Genomic DNA, 21,925 nt, shown 5'->3' on the forward strand with positions numbered 1-21,925 from the left:
TTAGGGGCAGCAAAGAATAACAAATGCTACATTTTCATTTGAAGAAGTCATTAGATCAATCTTGCAATGACAATTTTTTTATTAGATTATATGTTGTTTGAACAAGAAGGTCAAGAACAACAAGAAAAACTAGAATAACAAATGAGAAAGTTGTTGTTTGTGAGAAGTGTGGGTGTTTCCCTGTGTGACGAAAAATATTTAAATATTAAAAACAACTGCTTGCTCGGTATCTTACCCAAAGGTTTTCCCTTAAATTTCCCCTTAAGTCTGGAGGCGAAACCCGTTCAGAGGAAGTTAGCAACACAAGCTAACACCAACCTACTGTGACTAGCTACTAATCTGGCTAGCTTCTATTACCGAGGTAGGTCGTTCAATGTTACTTTAAGTCACTTCAGTGATTTATAATGTTACGTTGTCGTTGCAGGCCTTATTTAACTCGCTGTTGACAATTGTCTTTGTCGTTTTAAAGGTGTTAAGGTGGCATGGCACTTAGCAGCTGTTAGCCGTGTAACCACTGATTTCTAAACTGCATCACTGATAATAGTAAAAGAGTCTGGACTAATTATGCCTTGTAAAATGTAATGGACAATGCACAGCTGCTCTCAACTACATTCGTGTATTAAATGCTTAAATTAACTAGCTGTGTTTCAAATCTATGGCCTGCGGACTAGGACCGGCCGCTCAGGAGGTCTTTTTTGGCCTGTTACTGAACTACTCTGAAATCATTAATGATAAAGAAGCACTACAAATCATATATATGTTAGGTTCTATTTCCAGCTTTCCTGTTCACTGTGTTATTATTGCCCCCCAGAGAGCCGTAGCAGTTTATTTGATATGATAATGTATGCATGTAGTCAATCAAATTAAATGCTTTTTTAAAAAATGTATTTAAACCACAACATTTAGGCTGTTGGTTTACAGTAATTTTGTTTACTGTTTCAATGCATGATTGTGTTTCTACAGCTCTTTACAAAAATATAGACAATACCTGCTGGAGTCATATGCAATAATGAATTAACATTGTATTTAAATGCTATATCTCCACACCAGTCTGACAACTGATTATTTTTTAAAACCTTTTGGTAATAACAGATAAAAATAAATATTTTTTATTTTTTTTTTCTAAAATTATTGTTTGACAAATTTTAAAAAAATGAATCCAAGAAGTGTTTATTCATTTCTTTTTTTGAAAGGTCAATTAATTGCCACATAGAATATAATTGAATATTAACAAGTGCCACCCTGCCTTTCATTCTTTTTCTCCTATTTAATTTTCATTCCATTGTAGGACTAACATATAGAGATGTACAATATACACTAGATGTCCCGATACAACCTTTTCACTTCCGATACCGATATTGCAGCCTTGGGTGTTGGCTGATACCGATATCGATCCGATCCGATATTATCACAAATAATGCATACTTTTATTACTTATTTTTAGGGATGTAACGATTAATCGTAAGGCAGTTAAAAATCGATTCATAGGTATCACGGTTGATATCGATTTTCTGAAAATTGAATCGCAGTACTTTTTTTTTTAACCACAAGTGTAGGCGGCGGGCGGAGTCTGCTAATACTTTCTTTCTGGCCGCCTTCTACTCTTAAATATATTAATAAATGATTCCTTACCCCTTTAGCACCGAAAGAATATCTGTAATATTATTTGAATATCTGTAAAAGTCACGTTTTTCTATTAGCTCTGTCTGCTAGCATAGCTTCTCTTCTTCACTGCAAGATATCTGCATGCCAACCGACCACTGTGTTACCAGCGCCCTCTGCTGGTCCAAACAAATATGACGTAAATCAGTGCAATCAGGTTTTTTTTTTTTTTTTTTAAGTCTAATTGTTAAGGCACAAAATACATTTTCAGTTGCACTTTTAAAAAGAAAAAGAACTATTATGCAGTTTTGCATTGTTTATTATAGAACCAGAATTTAAATTAATAGGCTTAATTTTCATTTGTATTATTCCTTTATTTATTTCATTCAAGATTTATTTTTAGTTAAATTGTATTGTTTTGAATAGTTTATCAAGGAATTCTTTTGACAATGAAAAATAAAAGGAAAATAGTACCGTATTTTCTAGTTTTTTTCCCAAAAAAAAAAATTTGTCTACAGTCCCATTTTGTAAAATAAATCGTGAGAGAATCGTATCGTGAATCGAATCGTATCGGGAGTTGAGTGAATCGTTACAGCCCAACTTATTTTGTAGTGTGGAATGTTAGAAAAGGCTTGATCAAGTGATGTTACTCAAACAGAGAACAATAGTCGGCAACAGTAGGTATGAGAAAAACACATTTATTATTAACCAATTGGTTACACACAGTACATTTTAACCTTCAACATGATATCTACAGCATTCTACAATTGAATAAAATGAATACATTATCGGAGCACTTATATCGGATATTTCATATATATATATATATATATATATATATATATATATATATATATACATACATACATACATATGTGTGTATGTTTTCTGGCTGATATCGGACCGATACCAATATCGGATCGGGACACTCCTAATATACACAAAAAAGCAGACATAATCAAATTCTGTCAGATTTGAAATAAAAGCTATTTATGCTCAGGGAGAACATGCGTGCAACAATTAGTACATTCTACCAAAAGCTTGTTAATATTAAACACTCCACATAATGACTAATGTCTTTATGAGCTTTACATTTATAGCTGTTCTAATTGTTCTGGATTGTAAAAGGATTATTTTGAACGTGAAGCCTTTTATTGTTGGCTAAGTATAGCAGGCAGGAGTCACATTGTCATAATTCCATTCAGAGACTCTAAAGGTTGGTAACATGATATCGGTCAAGCTGGAATGCTGTTCTGTTTATGGGCTATCCAATGGTAACATCAGCACGGAACAAAGAAGCACATATTTAACTGAATGTTGTCCTCATTTCATTAGAACAATTTAAGAATGAACTTTGACACTCAGCCAGCTCTGCCTTTTCCTTAGATATGCAACATAAGGTGTGAATAATGCATTTAATATTTGTTCATTCATTTTTCACAACACTTAAAATTCCAAATCACTAAAGAGTAATAATTTCATGTGTGCATGGCTTTAAATTCTGGAAAGCTTTTGGGAACACATGAACACACATTTGTCACACAAGCCACTCAAAAAAGTAATTACCTGCAACGGTAAAATAATATTCTCTTGTGCTGCATTGGTTATCCAGATACTAATTAAAAAGTAAGGGCGAGAGTTCTGGATATTTTACTATTGTTTTGCACACTACTAGTTCCTTATTCACAATTAGGCACTGGTACAGTTAATAATGTTTGAAAAGTAAAATCAGGTTTTGTTTGTTTTTACGGTGACGCACATTCTAAACATGTTGGATTGATGTAGAATAAGCTTCTGTTGTGTAATCTTTTTGAATTTGCATATTTAAAAAAAAAAAAAACATGTCCTGGCCCTCAGGCCTCTCTCAACCCTCCCATCGCCCCCTCCTCCCTTTTCTCTCGATGACCTCTCTCCTGTTGCTCATTCTCCACTTTGTTTTCTTGTACACTCTTCGACATTTGATTTACAAACTGACTTAAGAGTAGATGCAAACAGTTCTTGTTTTTTTTACATTTAGGTCACAGGGACTTTGGGCACAATGGGTGTGAAAGATCGCCCTCAGTGTTACTTTGATGTGGAACTGAACCGTGAGCCAGGTAAGGAATTACTGTATTAGTTTGCCTCGTGAAGTTTAAGTCACTTTTTAGAAAATACTTATTTGAATAGTTTCAATAATGCTGGATTAACTACTTCAAGCCTGTTTAAATCATGGTGCTAAAGCTTTTTGAATCCCTTCGTTCTTTGCTTATTTCGTTTTAAAACCAAATCAAAATAACACAGTGTGGTTATTTTGTTTTACAGAAATGCAGAAAAACCAGATAAACAGCGTTTTTCTCTTTTTATTTTTTAAACTTCTTCTGTTTGTGTGATATCTGGATATTTATGGGGAAATTAGAGCGAGAATTGAAGTCCGCTGCACCTCGTTTCCCTCCACAAGTCCTGGACCAGGTCTACTCACACAATAGGACTGTTTATATTTGATTTCAGCAGTTTTCTGGTCCTGCTCATGTTTTTATCCAGTGTGTGGATGTTTTAGCTTGTAAAAAGCTGCTCACGTTTATGTTTTGTTTTGCGGTGTTGCGGTCCAAATAACATCCTGGTAAAAAACTGGTGACTGACTATCAACTGATGTTAGAACTTCTAACATTTGACACTTTTGCAAAAACAATTACAGCTTTTTTGAGGGCAGTAAAAGTGTTTATTTTGCACGATATAAATACCGCAAACATCAGCCGTCAACACATGGAAGTTGATCACAAGAAACAAGGAGCACCCGTAGATTCATTACACCACCTCTGGTTCCACATATCATGTTCATATTTTACGTAACATAACTTTTTTGGTTTTGATTTATTGCTGTATTAATAAAGTTTAATTCACCTGTAATGTGACTTATGCGTGGCTTTTTTTAATATCTGGACCGGGGGCAAAGTCCGCCCAGTCACCAGTTTATCTGGATACTATTTGGACTGTTCGGTAAAGTTGGTAGATATTCACAAATTTGGACTTCCAGCATTAATAGCTCAAATAACGAAACGTCATCGACACAAAAATTACGCCTCTGCCATCAGTGTGAGGTGGAAAACATATGATACAAGATCATTTTTCGTCATACGCAGCAGAGTCTGTGGTGAGATTAAAACATGAAGCTCTCGTTCTAGTTTCCCCTTAAATATCCAAAAATCGCACAAACAGAACCAGGTTTCATTTTAAAACAGAAAAACGCTGCTTGTTTGGTTTCTGGTTTTTCCATTTTCCTGTTTCTGGTTTGAAATTAATAAAACAAAAAAAAAAAAATTCATTTTTTCTATTTTTTTATTTAGTTTTGAAGCGGAATAACCAAAGAATGGACGGTAGATGGATTTTTCTGTATTTTTGTCTCAATTCCAAAAATATAAGTAGTTAAAAAATGATCCTCTACTAACTATGTAAGCTTAATAAATAATTGTTTTTCAGTAATAAGTATATAAAGATCTACAATACATGATATAAAATGATTGTATTGTTTTTGTTCATTATGAACTTTGTTCTGTGTTTTTGTAGTTGGGCGTATTGTCTTCCAACTGTTTTCGGACAGTTGTCCCAAGACGTGCAAAAACTTTCTCAGTTTGTGCACAGGTGAGTAGTGTATCTATACGTATGAGCTACATAAATGCCCTTGAGATCTTAAAGCAGAACAATAAAGGGTACCTGAAGGGAATTTTAATTTCAAGCTCTATGAAAAGATCATGTTTAATACTCAAGGTTTAGTCTGGTAACTTTTAAAGTCCTTGTAGAGCACGTGTCAAACTGAAGATCCGGGGGCCAAGTTAGGTCCTTTAAAACATCCAAATCGGCCTGCAAGGGAAAGTAAAAATTAGTGAGAAAAGATAAATTATTGTGTAAATGACCAAATAATTTAGTTGTGGATATCTCGGTAGGGTTGCAAAGCGGCATAAAGATTAATGCCAAATATCCATGAGAACTTCAGCTCAGGAATTTTGGCAATATTAAAAAAATAGAAACTTTTCATGGAAATTATGTATTGTAACTAAGTAAGTAATTATTTATAAAGAGCTTTTTGCAGACAAAATCACAAAGTGCTGTACAGAGCAGTGTAGAAATTAATACAACAGGTGCAACATCATAATAGAAGACTAAAACATGGATGCATTTACATCACAGGAGCAACATCATAAAAGGATATTAAAAATGTATTAAAAAAAAAAATTGAAATTATGCAGCAATTGTGAGTAATTTTACACTATCATATCCAAACATAGATATTGGCATCTATGCACTTAATAAAAACTAATTCTAACAGATTTATTTGGAAGTAGAACTTTACAATTATTCAAGTTAAAGTTGATATTTGCAGTGATTTGCAGTTTTCCCATACCACTAACACCCCTGTTGTGAAGCATTCAGGAGTAGAAAAACCCAGTTGACAGGAACAGGAACACACAGCTGGTAGTAGTAATGACGTCGGGCTATTGCAGTTAGCACAGTTAGCAACGTACACTTCTTTAGCGGATTTTTCTTCTCTAAATCGCTTTGATGTTCTCCCAGACTCGTCCCTCAGTAAATCCACTCTGTCTCCTACTCGCCAGTGTTGCGTCGCGCGATCTCTGTCCTGTATTTTATACAAACAGTGCAGCCGGCTGTAGCTGCTCCGATGCACAATAAGAGCTCACACTAACTGCTTCATACATGTCCAAAGTCGCTCCAATGCATATCCTTGTGTTGGCTGTAGTAATAAATAAAAAGATATTAAAGAAAATGTGGATAGAAGCTCTGCAAAAACATAAATAAAACCTAGAAAAATCAGGTAGGAACCAATGTAAACACTGCACCGGATTGAACGTCTTCACGCCACGTTCAGCCGAACATAGATTGTATAAAATGGTGCAAAAAAGTTCTTTTTTTATTTTATTTTATTTTTGATAAATGTCCACATTTCCACTTCATGCATCCTTTAATTTGATGTTTCTGCAATATGATTGACCAGATTTATGATATACTGGTAAAAACAAAATGCCATTTCTTGCAATAGTCAATTTTCAGTTTGATGTTGCCTGCTGTATTAGTCGAACTATACTATGTTTCACTGGCCCACGCTGGTCATTTAATACTTTGACGAGAGGAGGCGTGAGTGTCGTGACAGATGGACTCTGAATGGATCGAGAGTTGCTGAGTCGTTCCCTAGATATCCCATCCCACCAAGCAGAACAGACTGTCCTTTAGTAACCGTGGTCAGCACAGAGATACCCATAAATTTGGAAAATGGCCTGCAAATCAATCCTTTCTCTCACTTTTTACTACATCAGTTTGAATACATTGGTATTCAAAGCAGGTAATGGGAAAACAAAGGTTGTATTTGTTCTAAGACCGTTGAAGTGGGGCCAAGGTGTAATACACACCTATTGAGACTTCCTCCAAGATTTAACGGTCAACTGAAACCAAATCCAAAGAACTTTCCTGGAACCAGTGAAGCAATAAAGACTAGGATACTGGTTTCAAAAGCCACATTTCTTCCTGCTCATATCAACCTTAGATACTGTTGTTAAGTAATACTTTAGTAATTTTACTAGTCTATTAAGGAATAACATTAGAATATTGAATGAGCTGAATGACATGTAACTAAGCACTGAAACAGACTGAAATGCAATTTTATAATAAAGTATCAGTGTTAGACTGTGTGGTTGTAGGGGTGTGTATTGCCTGGGATCTGGCAAGTATAAGGTGATTATTGCGATTTTAAAAAAAAAAAAAAAAAAAAAAAAAAAAAAACAACTAATCTGTAAATGTGTACACCTTCATGAGAACATTATGTATGAAAATATATTTTATTGGCATATTTTACACTCAAAACATTGGCTTTAACATGCCATGTGCCAACAACTTAAAATAAAGAAATAACATACAATCTGCCTGTGGCTTTTAAACCAACTTTGACTGTAGCGCAACATGACTGTAGCGCAACATGACTGTAGCGTCACATGACTGTAGCGCAACATGACTGTAGCGCAACATGACTGTAGCTTCACATGACTGCAGCTTCACATGACTGCAGGGCCATATGACTGCAGTGCCACATGACTGCAGCGCAACATGCCAGGTGGGGGGAAAGAAAAAAAAAAATGATATGGATGCATTTTGAATCGAACCGAGAATCGCGCGACTTAATATCGTGATATTTCGCCAAATCAATTTTTTTCAACACCCTAATTGTATGTGTCAAGTTTAATGAGTTTTTATTTTAACGCATGTGATTACAGGAGAAAAGGGAACTGGGAAAATCACTGGGAAAAAGCTGTGCTACAAAGGCTCCACCTTTCACAGAGTCGTTAAAAACTTTATGATTCAAGGGGGCGACTTTACAGAAGGTAAGACCCTATTTATTTTAGACCTTGTTTATTCTATAAGTGACAAAAAATGAATTTCATTACACATTCAGACTTTCTGCAAAACCTGGTTTGTTTAGTGTTATTTTTATTTATTTATTTTTTACAATGAAATAAAACAAATATAGTGCAGCCAAATGCTGCTGCAGGGAAAAAGAAAAAAGATTGCATACCTGCTTTGTTTGTAGGATGAATGAAATCCCCTCTGGGTAGGAAATAATGTTCCCGTCATGATGCTGCTTTGCATGGTTTCACTGTAAAGAATTAATGATATCACTTACAAGCATAATTAAATAGGCCAAAAAAACTGATGAAAGCGATTAATCTCTCTATAGTGCTGAGATATCACAAACATTTCTGAACGTGTGCGATTTAAAATGTGCTCCCTAAACATACAGTAGTCTCTTTCTGTTTGTAATGCACAAACAGGTGATGAGGGAGCACTTTTTTTTAATTTGGTACACGGTGCATTGAATGATTTACTGTAAAGAACCTGCTCTTTATTCTTTCTGTGATATTCTTTGTAGGGAATGGAAGAGGAGGGGAGTCCATCTATGGTGGATACTTTGAAGGTATTGGAAACATCATGCTTTATAATGTGTTAGTGATTATTGTAGTGCTAAAACACTTGGTGTGGTCAGTGTTGCATGTGCCAAGGGATGTATTAACATGTTCATTTTGGATTCCCATTTCTGATCATTGTCTTATTTATGGTAACGCTAGCAGACTTTATCAAATCAGCATGAAGAGTCTCTTTCTGAATCTACAATTATCCTGCCTAAAACTTTCAACATATTCTTTTATTTATAGAGTGGTCTTTTGCAAAAATGAGAAGGTAAGCGATGTACACCGTTCAGTAACACCATGCCAACATCGTCCCCACAACCTCCCTCAGATGTTTGTTATTCTTACAGATGTTTTCTTAATTGCCCAAAACTTTCTATTATTTCTGTTGAATTTTTATGTGTCTGACTTCCCTGGTGTGTAAGGCAGAATCTCATCAAGTAGCGTCAAGTAATGAGCTGTTCCTGGACAATTTTCTGTTGCTTAACGGGTTCGGCTTTACATGGTTAGATTTTAAGTTGTGGGACTTGCATGACTGAAAGACAGAATTTCCTAGTTTTCACAATTTTTTTATTTTGTTGTTTCACGGTTACCCTGTGTATAATAATGCATTGCATTGAACCCCCCACTCCTTATGTGTACTGTTTTTCCTATTTTTCTCAATACGATATAAGGTATCACTCAAGTAGCAGACAGTGTACTCATTTATACACTGTTAGAATTTATATAAGCTCTTAAAGTTTTCATTTTTAACGTGTCCATAAAGATGCTATCGTCTCGTAACTGCTCGAATATACAAGTAGAATTCTGGGCCTAGTCTTCCTATTTCTTCTTTACTATCTCAACATTATCCACAGTTCCTGAGAACCAAATGTGGTAGATCTAGCATCCCATTTAATTCTGATTTGAATTGCATTGTAACAGAGCTGGCTTTTTCATGTTGCTTTTATTTTCTGGTTTTTGGATATATACTTAAGTGTATGTAACACTACAACTTCTGTTCATCTTTTTCCTATTAAAGAGCAGGTACCTAACATCAGTCGGGTGAGATATTTAAAGTCACTTAGTGAACCAGAAATGATAACCTGAAAATTTGAATGACATTCTATAATGATACTAAGCGTTGGCCATCTATGCAGGAGTCATGAGATGTATCACCAAATAAGGTTAAAAGAGCATCTTTTTGGTGTCCAACAACTTAAATAAGTTATTTCAATCACATTTTTTGTCTAAATTTGTCCAATCAATTTATATATAAACTTTTCTGACCAGAAATCGCAATGTTTGACATGAATGATGTAATGACAGCTTCTTTTACCAGTGAACATAGGTCAACATGTGAATTAAGACTAACTCTCAGTGTATCACTATAAAAGGACAGCTAGTGAGACTGTGAATGAGTTCCCTTCACTTCCTGTATGATTTCCATTAAGGTTGATGAAATGAATCCACATTGAGACATCCACTGCTGCTTCTGTGCTTTAAACAGATGAAAACTTCACTCTGAAACACGACCGAGCCTTCCTGTTGTCGATGGCGAATCGTGGGAAGGACACAAACGGTTCACAGTTTTTCATGTGAGTAACTTTCAGTTAAACTGAATGTCTCATATTGAGTAACCGTGTTGTTTCTGTTGTTCTTAACCAAGTTCTGTTTTTGTTTTCTGTCTTTCCTTCCTGTTTTAACACTGTTGTTTAAGTGTGACCATCAGCAGCCTCCTCAATGTGTGCAGATTAATTTAATGATTGCAGAGAATCGTTTGGATTCAGTCTATTTAAAATTTTTTACCTACAAATGTGTTACATTTCTTCTCTTGCCATTTTTGTGTAAAATTTACAGAAACTCTAGCATCCTGCTCTTCCAAGGTAATGTGTCTCAAAGGCTGTGTTTCTTTCTCTCTCTCTCTCTCTCTCTCTCTCTCTCTCTCTCTCTCTCTCTCTCTCTCTCTCTCTACCCTGACTGAATTAATCTCTCAGTAGTTTTTATTTGCGAACATTCTTTACAGAACTTTGTATTTTTGAATATGTTCCTGTATGACACATGTCACAATGAGTTGAAGTGGCTCATGTTGTCGTCCTGGGCAGACTCCTGTTATCAGTAAAATAGTGGTCATGAGTTTTTTGATTAAAACATTTTTAAACATAAAGATTAAGTCAAGAAAATTGAATATTTTCATTGTAATATAATGATATATACAGGGGTGCACATAATGTTATTGGTCCTTAGGGGAGCACTGGGGTTGTTGTTTGGTGCTCACTTTTTTTTTTTTTTTTTTTAAATACAGGTTTTCAATAACCACCTCCCCTTGAGGAACACAATGGACTCAGGATGTGTGGATAACATGAAATTTTACTTCAATTTCAACTAAAAATTAATAGATACAGCACAACAACATGTCTGTTCTTTACAGCCTCACAGAATAGTAAGCGTTCAACTGAAACGACTTAAAACTAAATGTTCACTGAAAACCAAGTGAAATGAGCATTTTAAGCAGTCAACATGTTTTAAAGTACTGAATTTCAGTTATTTTTCAATGTAATTATTTATATATATATATATATATATATGGTTTTTTTTTCTATTAAAAAAACAAACGAATATAATAATATTATATCAAGTATTTATTATTTTTTAAAGTTTTATTTGTATACTTGGAGACGCAGCCAGACGGACTGGGAACCTAAAACAAATCAGTTCCCAATCGGGGTCGACTCCCGTTGTTCATTTCTATTTATCCCTGAATCTTAGATGCACAATTGCGACGGTCAGTATTTGACACACTGAGCATTGGTTACTATGGTCACACATGCATGACCGCGCAACACTTATGTGCACCACTGAATATATATTTGTAATTTCCAACACACTCGTGAGTGACTTTATTTAGATTTTTTCCAAATTTGTTTAAAGAAAAATAATCTATAAGGCATTAAGAAATTTTGTACTTTTGACATTTTTCCTGTCACTGTGGTTTACGGAACAAAAGCCCTCCTGTTTAGTTGAGCTTTTGGCTTATCCTCGTTCTTTTTCCTCTTTTTTCACATGTGCTGCTGGTTGACTCCCCACTGCTGGATTAAACAGCACCACTAAGACGGCACCACATCTCGATGGGTACTTTCCAATAAATTATGCTTTGAGTATGATAACACAACAAATTTAATGTAAATCTTTGATTATTATACTTTCTAAATTATTTTGTGGCCAGAAATCCTCAATAATGAAATGTACAAACAATATTTGTTCGTTAATCATCATTTTAGTTCCATTATGTCGCTTGCTTTGTCACATTTTCTTTTAGTGCATCTAAAGTTTGTTTTTGTCGTCTGTGCAGAGTCCACGTTGTTTTCGGTCTGGTCATATCTGGTTTTGAAGTGATAAAGAAGGTCGAGGGCCTAAAGACTGATTCTGCGAGCAGGCCGTATGCTGATGTGAGAGTGGTGGACTGTGGGCAGCTGATTACCAAGTCTGCAAATGACGGTATGTTCAGTCACAGATATCCTGCAAATCTGATTAAAGGTGCTGTCCGCAACTCTCAGATCCCTCTCTCCCCCTCCCGCTGCTATCTTGCCCTGCCTTCAAACTTTCCAAAGTCCCTCCCTCAGAGGAGCTAACAAGCTAACGTTAGCCAGACAGCAACATCACAGTAATATAACATGCTCTGTTAAATACATGTTACTGCAGTGCTTCTCTCTCTCTATGTGCACACACCAGATTCTAGCAGCAACAACACAGTGTCACTTACAGCACCCAAACGGAGGCTGCTGCGCGAGTGCACCAAAAACACATGCACCACAGAGTTCTAGTGTAACAATTACAAATCAAACATAATGTAAACACCTTTCAAGCAGAAAAGTCACCAATTCCATCTTCTACTCCTCCAGACCACACACTGTAAACAAGACGGCACTCCAGCCTGGGAAAGGGGCAGGGCCTGTGAGCAACAGCTGTCAGACAGTCCCTCAAACACAATCCTGGCTCTGATTGGTTCTTTTTGCTCGGTCGCGGTGCATTCTGGCAATCTACCAAAGGCTGCATGAGCAGCAGGGGAGCTCAATGAGCCTGTTTTTAATATGACAAAAAGTCACTTTTATAATTGTTGCAGACTGCACCTTTAAGGCAGAATACGATGACCTGTCTGTTGCACTCACATTTTGGCTCATTTAAGATCAAAGACTTGGAAAAAGTTGAATTAACATTTCTATTTTTAAAGGAGTTTGCTAAAACTTCAGGGCTCTCTTTTATATGCACACAATAGCAAGAAGTACATTCAGAAGTGTACATAGCAATAAATGTGATGCAACTGTAATTTATCTTTAATTAAAATTGAGCCACATGCCATTAAACCGCATTACTTTTCTTTATTATGCGTTTCATCTGTTGTGCTGACTATTGGTTTAATCATGGATGGCACTGCTGGCTTTGCTCTGAGCCATGTAACAGGATCTAATGTTGAATGAGAATCAGAGGGTTTTCTTTAACCCACCTGCTGTCTATCTGTCATTAATTGTGATATGCCGTGGGGAATCAAACATAAAACTTTGCTGTATCACTTCACTCCTGCCATTTCATCGCTCTCATTTATTTATTGTTTTAGTATTGATACAGTTTAGTAATTAATTTAGTATTATGTGATTCATTACTAATATTTTTCCTTGTTTTTTTTATAAAGTGCTTGAAGCCAAACGGAAAAGAAGTTCCCATTCTGCTGAGTCGTCTCTCAACTCTCCTGAGTCATGCTCTCAGCTTTCTTCCTGGGTGGATTCTGAAAGCGAATCTGAGGAAAAGCATAACAAGCAAAGGAGACATATGAGTAAAAGAACAAAAAAGAGAAGAAGGAAAACGAAGACAGAATATAGCAGAAATGTGTCACCATCAAAGAAAAGGTATATTTTCTAATCTTTATTTTTGCATGCATACATGCATATTGGCTATTTAAAGTGAATTATACATGCAGTTAAAATGTATTGGTTACAGTTTTACATGCTAGTGTTTCCACGCTGACATGTGGGAGTGAGCATTTGATTTGTTGTTGTAATCAAAATTAATTTATAGGGAACCTAAATTGAATTTTAACTGGAAGCTCTGTTAAAAGGTCAAAAAAGGAAAAAAAATACCCTTTAAAAACTAACAAGTAAAATATGGCCTGAACAAAAAGGTGGGACTCATAATATTATTGGCTCTTTTATTGATCTCTGCTTTTTGTTTATCATTCATGTTGTTCTTTCAAATTGTCATTTTTGGCCACATCTTGATTGGGTTGCAACTGTCCTTTGTATGTGTAATTTCTTCCTAATCATTGAAATGCATTTGCACAAAGACTTGTCTGGTCTCTCAAACTTTAAATATGCAAAGCGTTTTTTCCTGTCAGAAATTGTACAGACAAAAGATTCTCCCTTAACCTGAATTGGGTTGTTTGTCACATTTTTCACAGATTGGTCTCAGATGAAGAGGTGTTGGAAGACGAGAAGGAGGAAGTTGGAAAAAGAGAGAAGCTTGTCGTTCGGCCTGAGGAAATCCCACCTGTTCCTGAAAACCGATTCTTGCTGCGACGAGATATTCCTTCTAAAGAGGATAAACCAGAGAAGTCAGTTTCAGTCTTTTGATAAATGGTGATTCTAGACTATGTAAAAAGATAATTTAAAGTACTTACGGTATTTATTGGTTCTTTCTTTGTTCTTTAGAGTTGAAATGGAAGAAGTACCGCTCTCAGCTGACCAGAAGCAATTGGTGTCCAAATCTGGAAGGAAAATCAAAGGCAGAGGAACAATTGTATGATCATTTGAACTATGAACAGAAACAGTGTCATTTCCAAACCTATAATGAATTAGCATTAGTGAAGGTCTTAGAATTCTAATTTTGGCTTGTAAATAAACATGTAATAAATTTAACTAACTTTACTTTTTACCTTTGTAGAGATATCACACACCGACAAGATCAACGTCCCGGTCAGCATCAGTGGAGGAAAGAGGAAGCAGTGAGACTCCACCTCACTGGAAAGAAGAAATGAAAAGAACCAAAGTTTATCAGCCTCCAAGCCTTGAGAGGTGGAGCAAAGGAGACAGGTACGATTTTAGGAGTACACCTGTACTTAAACTGCAGTTTGGTCTTTGTTTTCTATTGTGCATTTTTTGATTAAACAGATTAAATGACGATTCCTCAAGCCGATGGGATTATCGAAGTGAATCCCCATGGTCCCGCTCTGCAGAACACTCTTCAGATCGTAGCTCGGACAGGTCCAGTCCGCACCGCCAGTCTAAAAAAGAGAAAAAAAAAGCGAAACACAAGAAAAAAGCCAAAAAACGTAAACAGGGAAAGAAGAAAAGCTCCAAGACCAAACCAGTAGAACCTTACAGATCAGACCATGATGGAAGGTCATTATCTTCTGGAAATCATTCCTCTTTAAGCCACCATTATTCATCAACCAAGCGGAGACGTCGATACTCACCATCTCTTCGAGATTCACGATCTTGCTCCAAGTCCTTCTCATCAAGTTGGTCCCGATCCCGAGGAAGGACAAGATCTTACTCAAAATCAAGAAGCCTCTCTAGATCTAGAAGTCAGTCATTGTCTCGGTCCAGATCCCGTTCTTATTCACGGTCAAGATCAAGGTCGAGAAACAAGCACAGATCCAGATCCTTGTCAACTTCCCGAAGGAGGAGGAGTTTATCCAGATCTTCAAAGGGTAAAAAGAAAAACAAGCAGAAAGACATTGTGCCAGTTGTGGCTGAGAAACTTTCAGAAAGCAAAGGTGTACCGGTATCTGGCCTACCAGCAGTCCCAGTTCCTGAAAGTGTCCCTGTAATCCCCCTCAGTGACAGTCCTCCTCCTTCACGCTGGAAACCAGGTCAGAAACCTTGGAAGCCCTCCTACATTCACGTTCAGGAAATAAAAGCCAAAGCTACTACCAGTAATATTTCCTCATTTAGCAAAACCATAAACAGTGGTGCAGATAAAACACAGATTTCAGTCAATCCCAATTCTCGGAGTGATGACCCCTCAAGCAAAAAATCCCACCAACCTCGAAGTCGATCACACAGCAGGTCCTCCAGGAGCAGGTCCTACAGTAACTCCTACAGTCGATCGCGGAGTAGAAGTTACAGTAGGTCCAGATCAAGGTCCATATCTGCTTTTCAGTACAAGAGCAGGTCATCTTCTTTCAGCCGATCAGACTCTGAAAACTCCAATCAATCTCGACGAAAAAAGAAGTCTGCATCAGACCAGGAGAGAAGTGAGTATTTACCATCTCTGCGTGGAATAAAGAATGCAGATAAGTACCTCTCATTTGCCAGCAACCACAATAGTCACTCAGAATCAGAGAACAGGATGGGAAGTGAGTGTAGTCATGAAATCTCTTTCACCAAAGGAGGTGGTTCTGTGGAGAAAACAAAAGAGAAGGAAAGTGCTCAGGATCTTGGAGTTCAGGGTGTTGTTATTAAGTCTGAGTGGGATAGTGACAGTGACAAAGTTAGTCAAAGCAATAGTGTGTTTGCACTAAACGAACAGAATGAACCAACTCAGTCCACCGATTTTAAGGACAAGATGCTGTCTGCTCCTACCGGCTGGAACTCCGAAAGTGATTCAGAAAATCAGGCAGCCAAAGCATCAGCCATATCTGAAAAAGAGGAGGGGGAGGCCAGCTCAGAGTCAGACTATGAGGCTACCATAAAGGCATCAGGTGAGATATCTGCTTTGGCTCAAAAAATTTCTACTGTCATCGCTGCTGCTTCTGCTCCCCCAGAAGTGAGTCCACATAGAGTGTCGGGGTCGAAAAAGCGCAAGAATAAAAAGAAAGCAAAGCGTAAACATAAACGGAGTAGGGAAAATAAAACTATTTTGCATCAAAATAAGGGAAAAACTAAAAAATCTAAGAAAAAACATCAAAAGCCAAAAGAAACATTCCACTGGCAGCCACCTTTAGAGTTTGGAGAAGAAGAGGAAGATGAATTTAAAAAAGAGAGACAAAGTCCAGGAAAGACGATAAAAGAAAAAGTCCTGGATGCCAAGGAGCAACATGTAACCTCTGCAAATGAGAAACATGATAAAGAAGAACAAGCACCACTGAGATCAAAAGAACACACCCACAAAAGTAGTAAACACACTGAACCTCATCAACACTCGAACAGGAATAACGCAAGCCACTCGCAAGAATCGTTGGAGGATATGGACCTTTGCACCCCAGAGCACAACATTGAAATTCTTGAACCTCCAGTCACACATGATTCTGATAACAATAGCAATGAAGGCAATCTAAAAAACACATTAAACTCCTCAGACAAAACTAGTAGTGATAAACCTTCAGAGAAATCTGCTGTTTTTGCTGATGGACCATCAGATGAATCAAACTCTAGCAAACCTGAAGCCACAGTGGTCAATTTCAAATGGAAGCCACTAAAAGGAATGTTGGCACTACAGAACATGAATTTACCACCCGTCACTGTAAAGAGCATCCAATTGCAAGAAAACTCCAACCTCGGCATGCCGGGTGTAAGGATGGAGATAAAAAGCAAAAGTCGGGTCCGGCCAGGGTCGCTGTTTGATGAGGTTCGTAAGACCGTGCGGCTCAACCAGCGGCCAAGAAACCAGGAGAGTTCCAGTGAAGAAAGTTCCCCTTCTGTGACCAGGGAGACATCACACACACGCTCGCCAAAGAAGCCCAGATCTGTGTCCAGAAAGTCTCGCTCAGTTTCCAGTCAGCGCTCAACATCTAGAGGGTCATCCCAATCCTACAGCCGGTCTAGAAGTAGCTCCAGCTACTCATCCAGGTAAGAGAAAGTCCTTTAATCGAGGGACCAAGCACACAAATGTGCCAGTTATTTAATAAAGTTTACTTATGTGTTGTATTTTGTACAGAAGATCAGGCATTGTCACACTTTTTGTCTAGGGTGGAAAAATATGATCATAACAACGCTGTTATTTCAGGAGTCGCAGTAGAAGTCGCAGGAGACGTGACAGAAGACGATCACGCTCACGGAGCAGCACATACCGAAGTTACAGGAGCCACAGGTACATAATCGGGGATATTAAAGGGTTCTAATGGGGCGATAATTGCACCCAACACATCTAAAAGTAAAAAGAAAATTACAGGAAAGCTCTTTTTAACATCTTTGTTACAGGACGTACAGCAGAAGTCATTCCAGAAGCCGCTCATATGATCACCGGCGGAGATCCAGGTCTCAGATTTTATCAGTGCTTTAACTAACTATACCTAGTAATGTGTTTTATTAAGAAAAACATGCTAAATATACTGCTAATGAAAACTGGAATTAAGGATTCAAACTTTAAACAATGGACAAGCTTTAATTTGGCCTAAGTTGTGTGATAGAATAGGGATAGAGGTCAATTTTGAAAGAGAAAAAGTAGTAATGGTTTTACCAGAATACAAGTAGTATATTGGATTAACTAATATATATGGACTTAGAAGCCTAACAGACAAAAACATCTTTCAGGTTGCATCAAAATGATGCAGTCAAAAATGATTTCTTACTTTGCTCTCCTTAACCAAATACTTTAAAGCAAACACTATTCTGTAGAGATTCCTAAAATAATGTCCCTGCCGTTGTGCTGTAGATCCGACACCTATGACAGCTATTCCAGCCGGAGTCGCAGCGTGAGCAGAAAACGAGGTCGCAGACGAAGTGACAGCTACAGGAGCTCAGACCGCCGCTCCTGGTGAGGCCTTCAGTTCTAACAATGTCTCACTGTCTTTGTTTTTTGGGTTATGTTTTGTGCTATAAAATGCTCAGAGACATATCCCCTGTCTAAATCATATATAGAGTTCATTGTGGTACTAAAAAGGTGAAACACTTACTGTGCGCAGGTCGTATCGTTCCTCCAGCCGCAGCTCGTCCAGGCGCAGGAGTCACAGCAGTCGCTACAGTTGACTTGTAGCTTCTGCAGAGAAGGGAACAAAACCACAAAGTCTGGGCTTTACTTGCTAATAATTTGTAAGGGAATGCGTGTAAAACTAGATAAACCTGTAACTTTTAGGATCATTTAATTTGTAAAACAATCTGTGCCCCCAGAATAACACCTGTGTGTGGAAAAGGTTCTTTTTTTTTGTTTTGTTTTTTATGTGAACAATCTGCTGTAAATAATTTACATGAGTGTATATTCTTTTTCTACACAGAAATACAACTACTAAGCATGTTGAATGTTCTCGTGTTTAACGCATTTTTAAGGACTTTGCTCCAGCCAAGTCTTCACTGAAAGGACAGTAACTTCTTCAGTTTGGGTGTGTAGCAACTCATAATGTATGAATGTCTAATTTGTGTTTTAATTCTTGGCGTAGCCTTTTTCAAGTTGTTACTTATGTTACATTTAATAAATGCCCCATATACTTACATGCTAGTTTTGATTGATTTCCACCAGTACTTGAACAAAACACTTGTTAAAATAGATGTCTGATCTATAGAGGCCAAACCTTACCTTGTACCTTACAGGACTTGGTAGAAGAGCTTCATATAAAGTGTGATGTGGAGACATCCAAATCAAAGTGAGAACACAAAGTCTAAAAGCAGAGGGAAGTTTAAAATGGTAGATGTCTTTTAAAACTATGACATACGATTTCCTCACGTCATTCAAAGCAGCTAAAACAGCTCGTCAACCTCAAATTTTCTCGAGGTAGTAGCAAGTCTGTTATAAGGTCCACCTATTGAATTTGCCATAAGTTATCAGATTGATAATTATGCATCCCTTGTTGCAATTTAGTCATACACTACCATCCATCCATTTTCTGACCCGCTTGTTCAGGATTACGGGGTTCTGCTGGTTCCTCATACACTACCCGCTACCCTTGAATAGGGGAAAGTGGGTTGGAAAATGGATGGATACTTTTATTTTGTTTAACAGCAAACCAAAGTTGAGGTTTTAATACATAATGTAATGCTGTATGTACCCACTTTTTTTTTTAGTTTTTCAAGTATGTTTAAACAAAGCCTGTCATAAAGGAAGTTTCACACATAATGAGTAGGAAGGAATACCACAAATCAGGTAAGTATGCACTGATGTACACTTAGTTTTTGTGTTTCCCAAATTTGGGCCTGCTGAATGTGCTAATCTGTGCAGTTAAATGTATTAGTACATTTAGAAATGCAAGTAAATACAATTTTTTTTTTTAGCATCATAATCGACAAATATCAGTATGTTTGACTTTTCTTTCTTTCTGTAAAACAGGCTACCAATGTAAAATTTGATGGGTTTTTTTTCTTTTTTTCCCCCCCCCTTTTTTCTATACAACCATAGGTGCTACAGATTTGCAACTTTCACCAAAATGTATCCCCACTACAAAATATGTTTTTTGTACATATAAACTTACTTGTAGAAGTCAGAAGTATGTATTCATGTGGGAGCTTGAGTTGTCAATTCTGGCCAAATGAGTATGTGTTTGAAGGTTGGATGTACAAAGAGGTGTACATACTCTGTAGTGTTATAAAGGGGTATATTTGTGTGTGCGATTTCCCTGGTTTAATTCTATGGGATGTGCGCATGATGAATTGATAAAGTTTGCACCAATGCTGCAATTCAGGTCGAATCTTATAAGACAATTTGTACAAATAGAAGTATTTATTTAGCATTTAACATTTCTTAGTTTAGGGGTGATTAATGTGTGTACAGAAGAGTATTAGAGCCACAGAAAAAGAAAAAAAATTTGGAGGCTAAAAAAAAAAACCTAATGCGCTTCAGAAAAAAGTCTAAAATCAAAGTTGAGAATTTTTTTTTCCATGGAGAGGAAAAAAAAGTAAAATAATGTCGAGATTTTTTTTTAGGGTTATGGAAGAAAAGAAATCGTCATGCACTTCGAAAAAAGTTGAAAATCCATGTCTACATTTTTTTTCCACGGAGAAAGCAGAGCAACACGGAGCTGCTCACTGATGTAAGTTTATGAAGTTATGCAAATGCATGCTGAATTGATATGTGTTTCTAATCGTGTTATTGTTTACAGCAGCCAATTCTAAAGTATAGTTTAACCAGTTCCTCAAACCGCCTGCCAGGCATTTTGTACAGTCAGCATAATGAAAATCAATTTTTGACTTTTTCCTTTTTTTTTTAATCTCCAATATGTGTGTGTGTGTGTGTGAAATATTAACTTAAATAACTTTCAGCAGTACAAAAAAAGACATTTAGATATTTGCTCCACAAACACACACGCACACAGAACTTTCTTGTTTTTATAGATAGATTGCAAATTATGAAGTCCATCATTGGTTTGTTTTGGGGGGTTTTTGGTGTGTGTGTTTTTTTTTTTTTTTAAAAATATAAAACCTATTAAACCTATCTCCTCCCACATTTTCATCTTCAGACTGTGCACCAACAAAAAAAAAAAAAAACATTTCTCAAAAATCAAGCCGACAGCGCATCAAAATGTTTGAGTGTAACGTAAACATAATTCTTGCAAAATACATTTCCAATGTTCATTTGCTAAGCATCAGCTTTAAATTAAATGTATATTTTAGTAATAAGTGTTCGTTTCTTTAGGGACAGCCGGGTATGTGGTACATTATTGTTGTGGTGGACAGTGAATGCACCCTGTGACCCTGTGACGTCACTCCGTTCCGGGTTGACGCTGGACGTCCTTCCCGCTCTCCCACCGCTCGGTCCTGGCTCTGGTACTACAGTAGAGAGAGAGAGAGAGAGAGAGAAATGCGCCTGTCTAGAGTCTATGTCTATGTCTGCCCGCTCTGCTAAAACAGCACCGTGTCCCTTTAAAAGCGTCTGACAAAAAGCCCATATGATCCCCGAGCTCCAATCACCAATGGGTCCCGCACAGCCTGCCTCTGCATTTTTGTCTGTCTGAAGGCTAAAGCAGCTCGGAGGGGGAACATGTAGGGTAAGGACAATCTGGAGAAATGTGACAATCTACGCCTAATTTCATGGCGGAGGGGGGACTGCTACTAAAGGGGTTATTCAAGGACTCCTTTGAGCCTCGACCCGCTCCATCAAAATGGTAGGTACACAGCAGCGACCCAGCAATCTTTTTTTTTTTTTTTTGGTTTATTTTGTCTCTCTTGTAGATTTCTACTCATAAACAAGGATAAACTAAACTTGCCATACTTGTGTCCTGAGCTTGATTGAGACCTGCTGGATGTCATGAGCGTCTTTGGAGCTGAAGTTTGTAAGTTAGAAACCTGGCACAAGTTGGATGTACGTCTGTTGAAGCAGGTGAAAGAAAGCATGAAGGGGCCATAACAGCAAAGACTGACGCAAAGAAGGAGTTAAATTCTTCTGCTAAAAAAGACTCAGGTCGTGACTGGAGCAGATGTAGACAAGATGAGGGAAAGAAGTGCCTCCGGACAGCCAGGACTGGACAAGTCTGTGTTTAGCCTCCTAACTTTACCTGGTGGGAGGGAGACACTGACAAGACTCTTTTTAAGTCAATC

At 37.2% G+C, this 21,925-nt stretch overlaps 1 protein-coding gene across 2 annotated transcripts; it reads left to right on the forward strand.

Moving 5' to 3' along the window:
- Nucleotides 1-225: 225 nt before the first annotated feature.
- nktr (natural killer cell triggering receptor) lies at nucleotides 226-18,889 on the forward strand. Of its 2 annotated transcripts, XM_028477315.1 has the most exons (17): nucleotides 226-361; nucleotides 3,620-3,698; nucleotides 5,146-5,220; nucleotides 7,860-7,967; nucleotides 8,513-8,557; nucleotides 10,039-10,126; nucleotides 11,631-11,660; nucleotides 11,881-12,026; nucleotides 13,219-13,432; nucleotides 13,981-14,133; nucleotides 14,231-14,318; nucleotides 14,463-14,611; nucleotides 14,690-17,311; nucleotides 17,469-17,552; nucleotides 17,663-17,719; nucleotides 18,117-18,218; nucleotides 18,367-18,889. In XM_028477315.1, the coding sequence occupies exons 2-17, from the start codon at nucleotides 3,641-3,643 to the stop codon at nucleotides 18,428-18,430; spliced, it is 4,083 nt and encodes a 1,360-aa protein (XP_028333116.1). In that variant the 5' UTR covers nucleotides 226-361; nucleotides 3,620-3,640; the 3' UTR covers nucleotides 18,431-18,889. The 2 variants fall into 2 exon arrangements, with proteins under 2 accessions (XP_028333116.1, XP_028333117.1); XM_028477316.1 differs by lacking the exons at nucleotides 226-361; nucleotides 3,620-3,698; nucleotides 5,146-5,220 and adding an exon at nucleotides 8,796-8,820 and having other exon boundaries at nucleotides 7,907-7,967.
- The last annotated feature ends 3,036 nt before the right edge of the window (nucleotides 18,890-21,925 follow it).

This window comes from Gouania willdenowi, chromosome 20 (genome assembly GCF_900634775.1).
Source record: "Gouania willdenowi chromosome 20, fGouWil2.1, whole genome shotgun sequence".
NCBI classification, from domain to species: Eukaryota; Metazoa; Chordata; class Actinopteri; order Blenniiformes; family Gobiesocidae; genus Gouania; species Gouania willdenowi.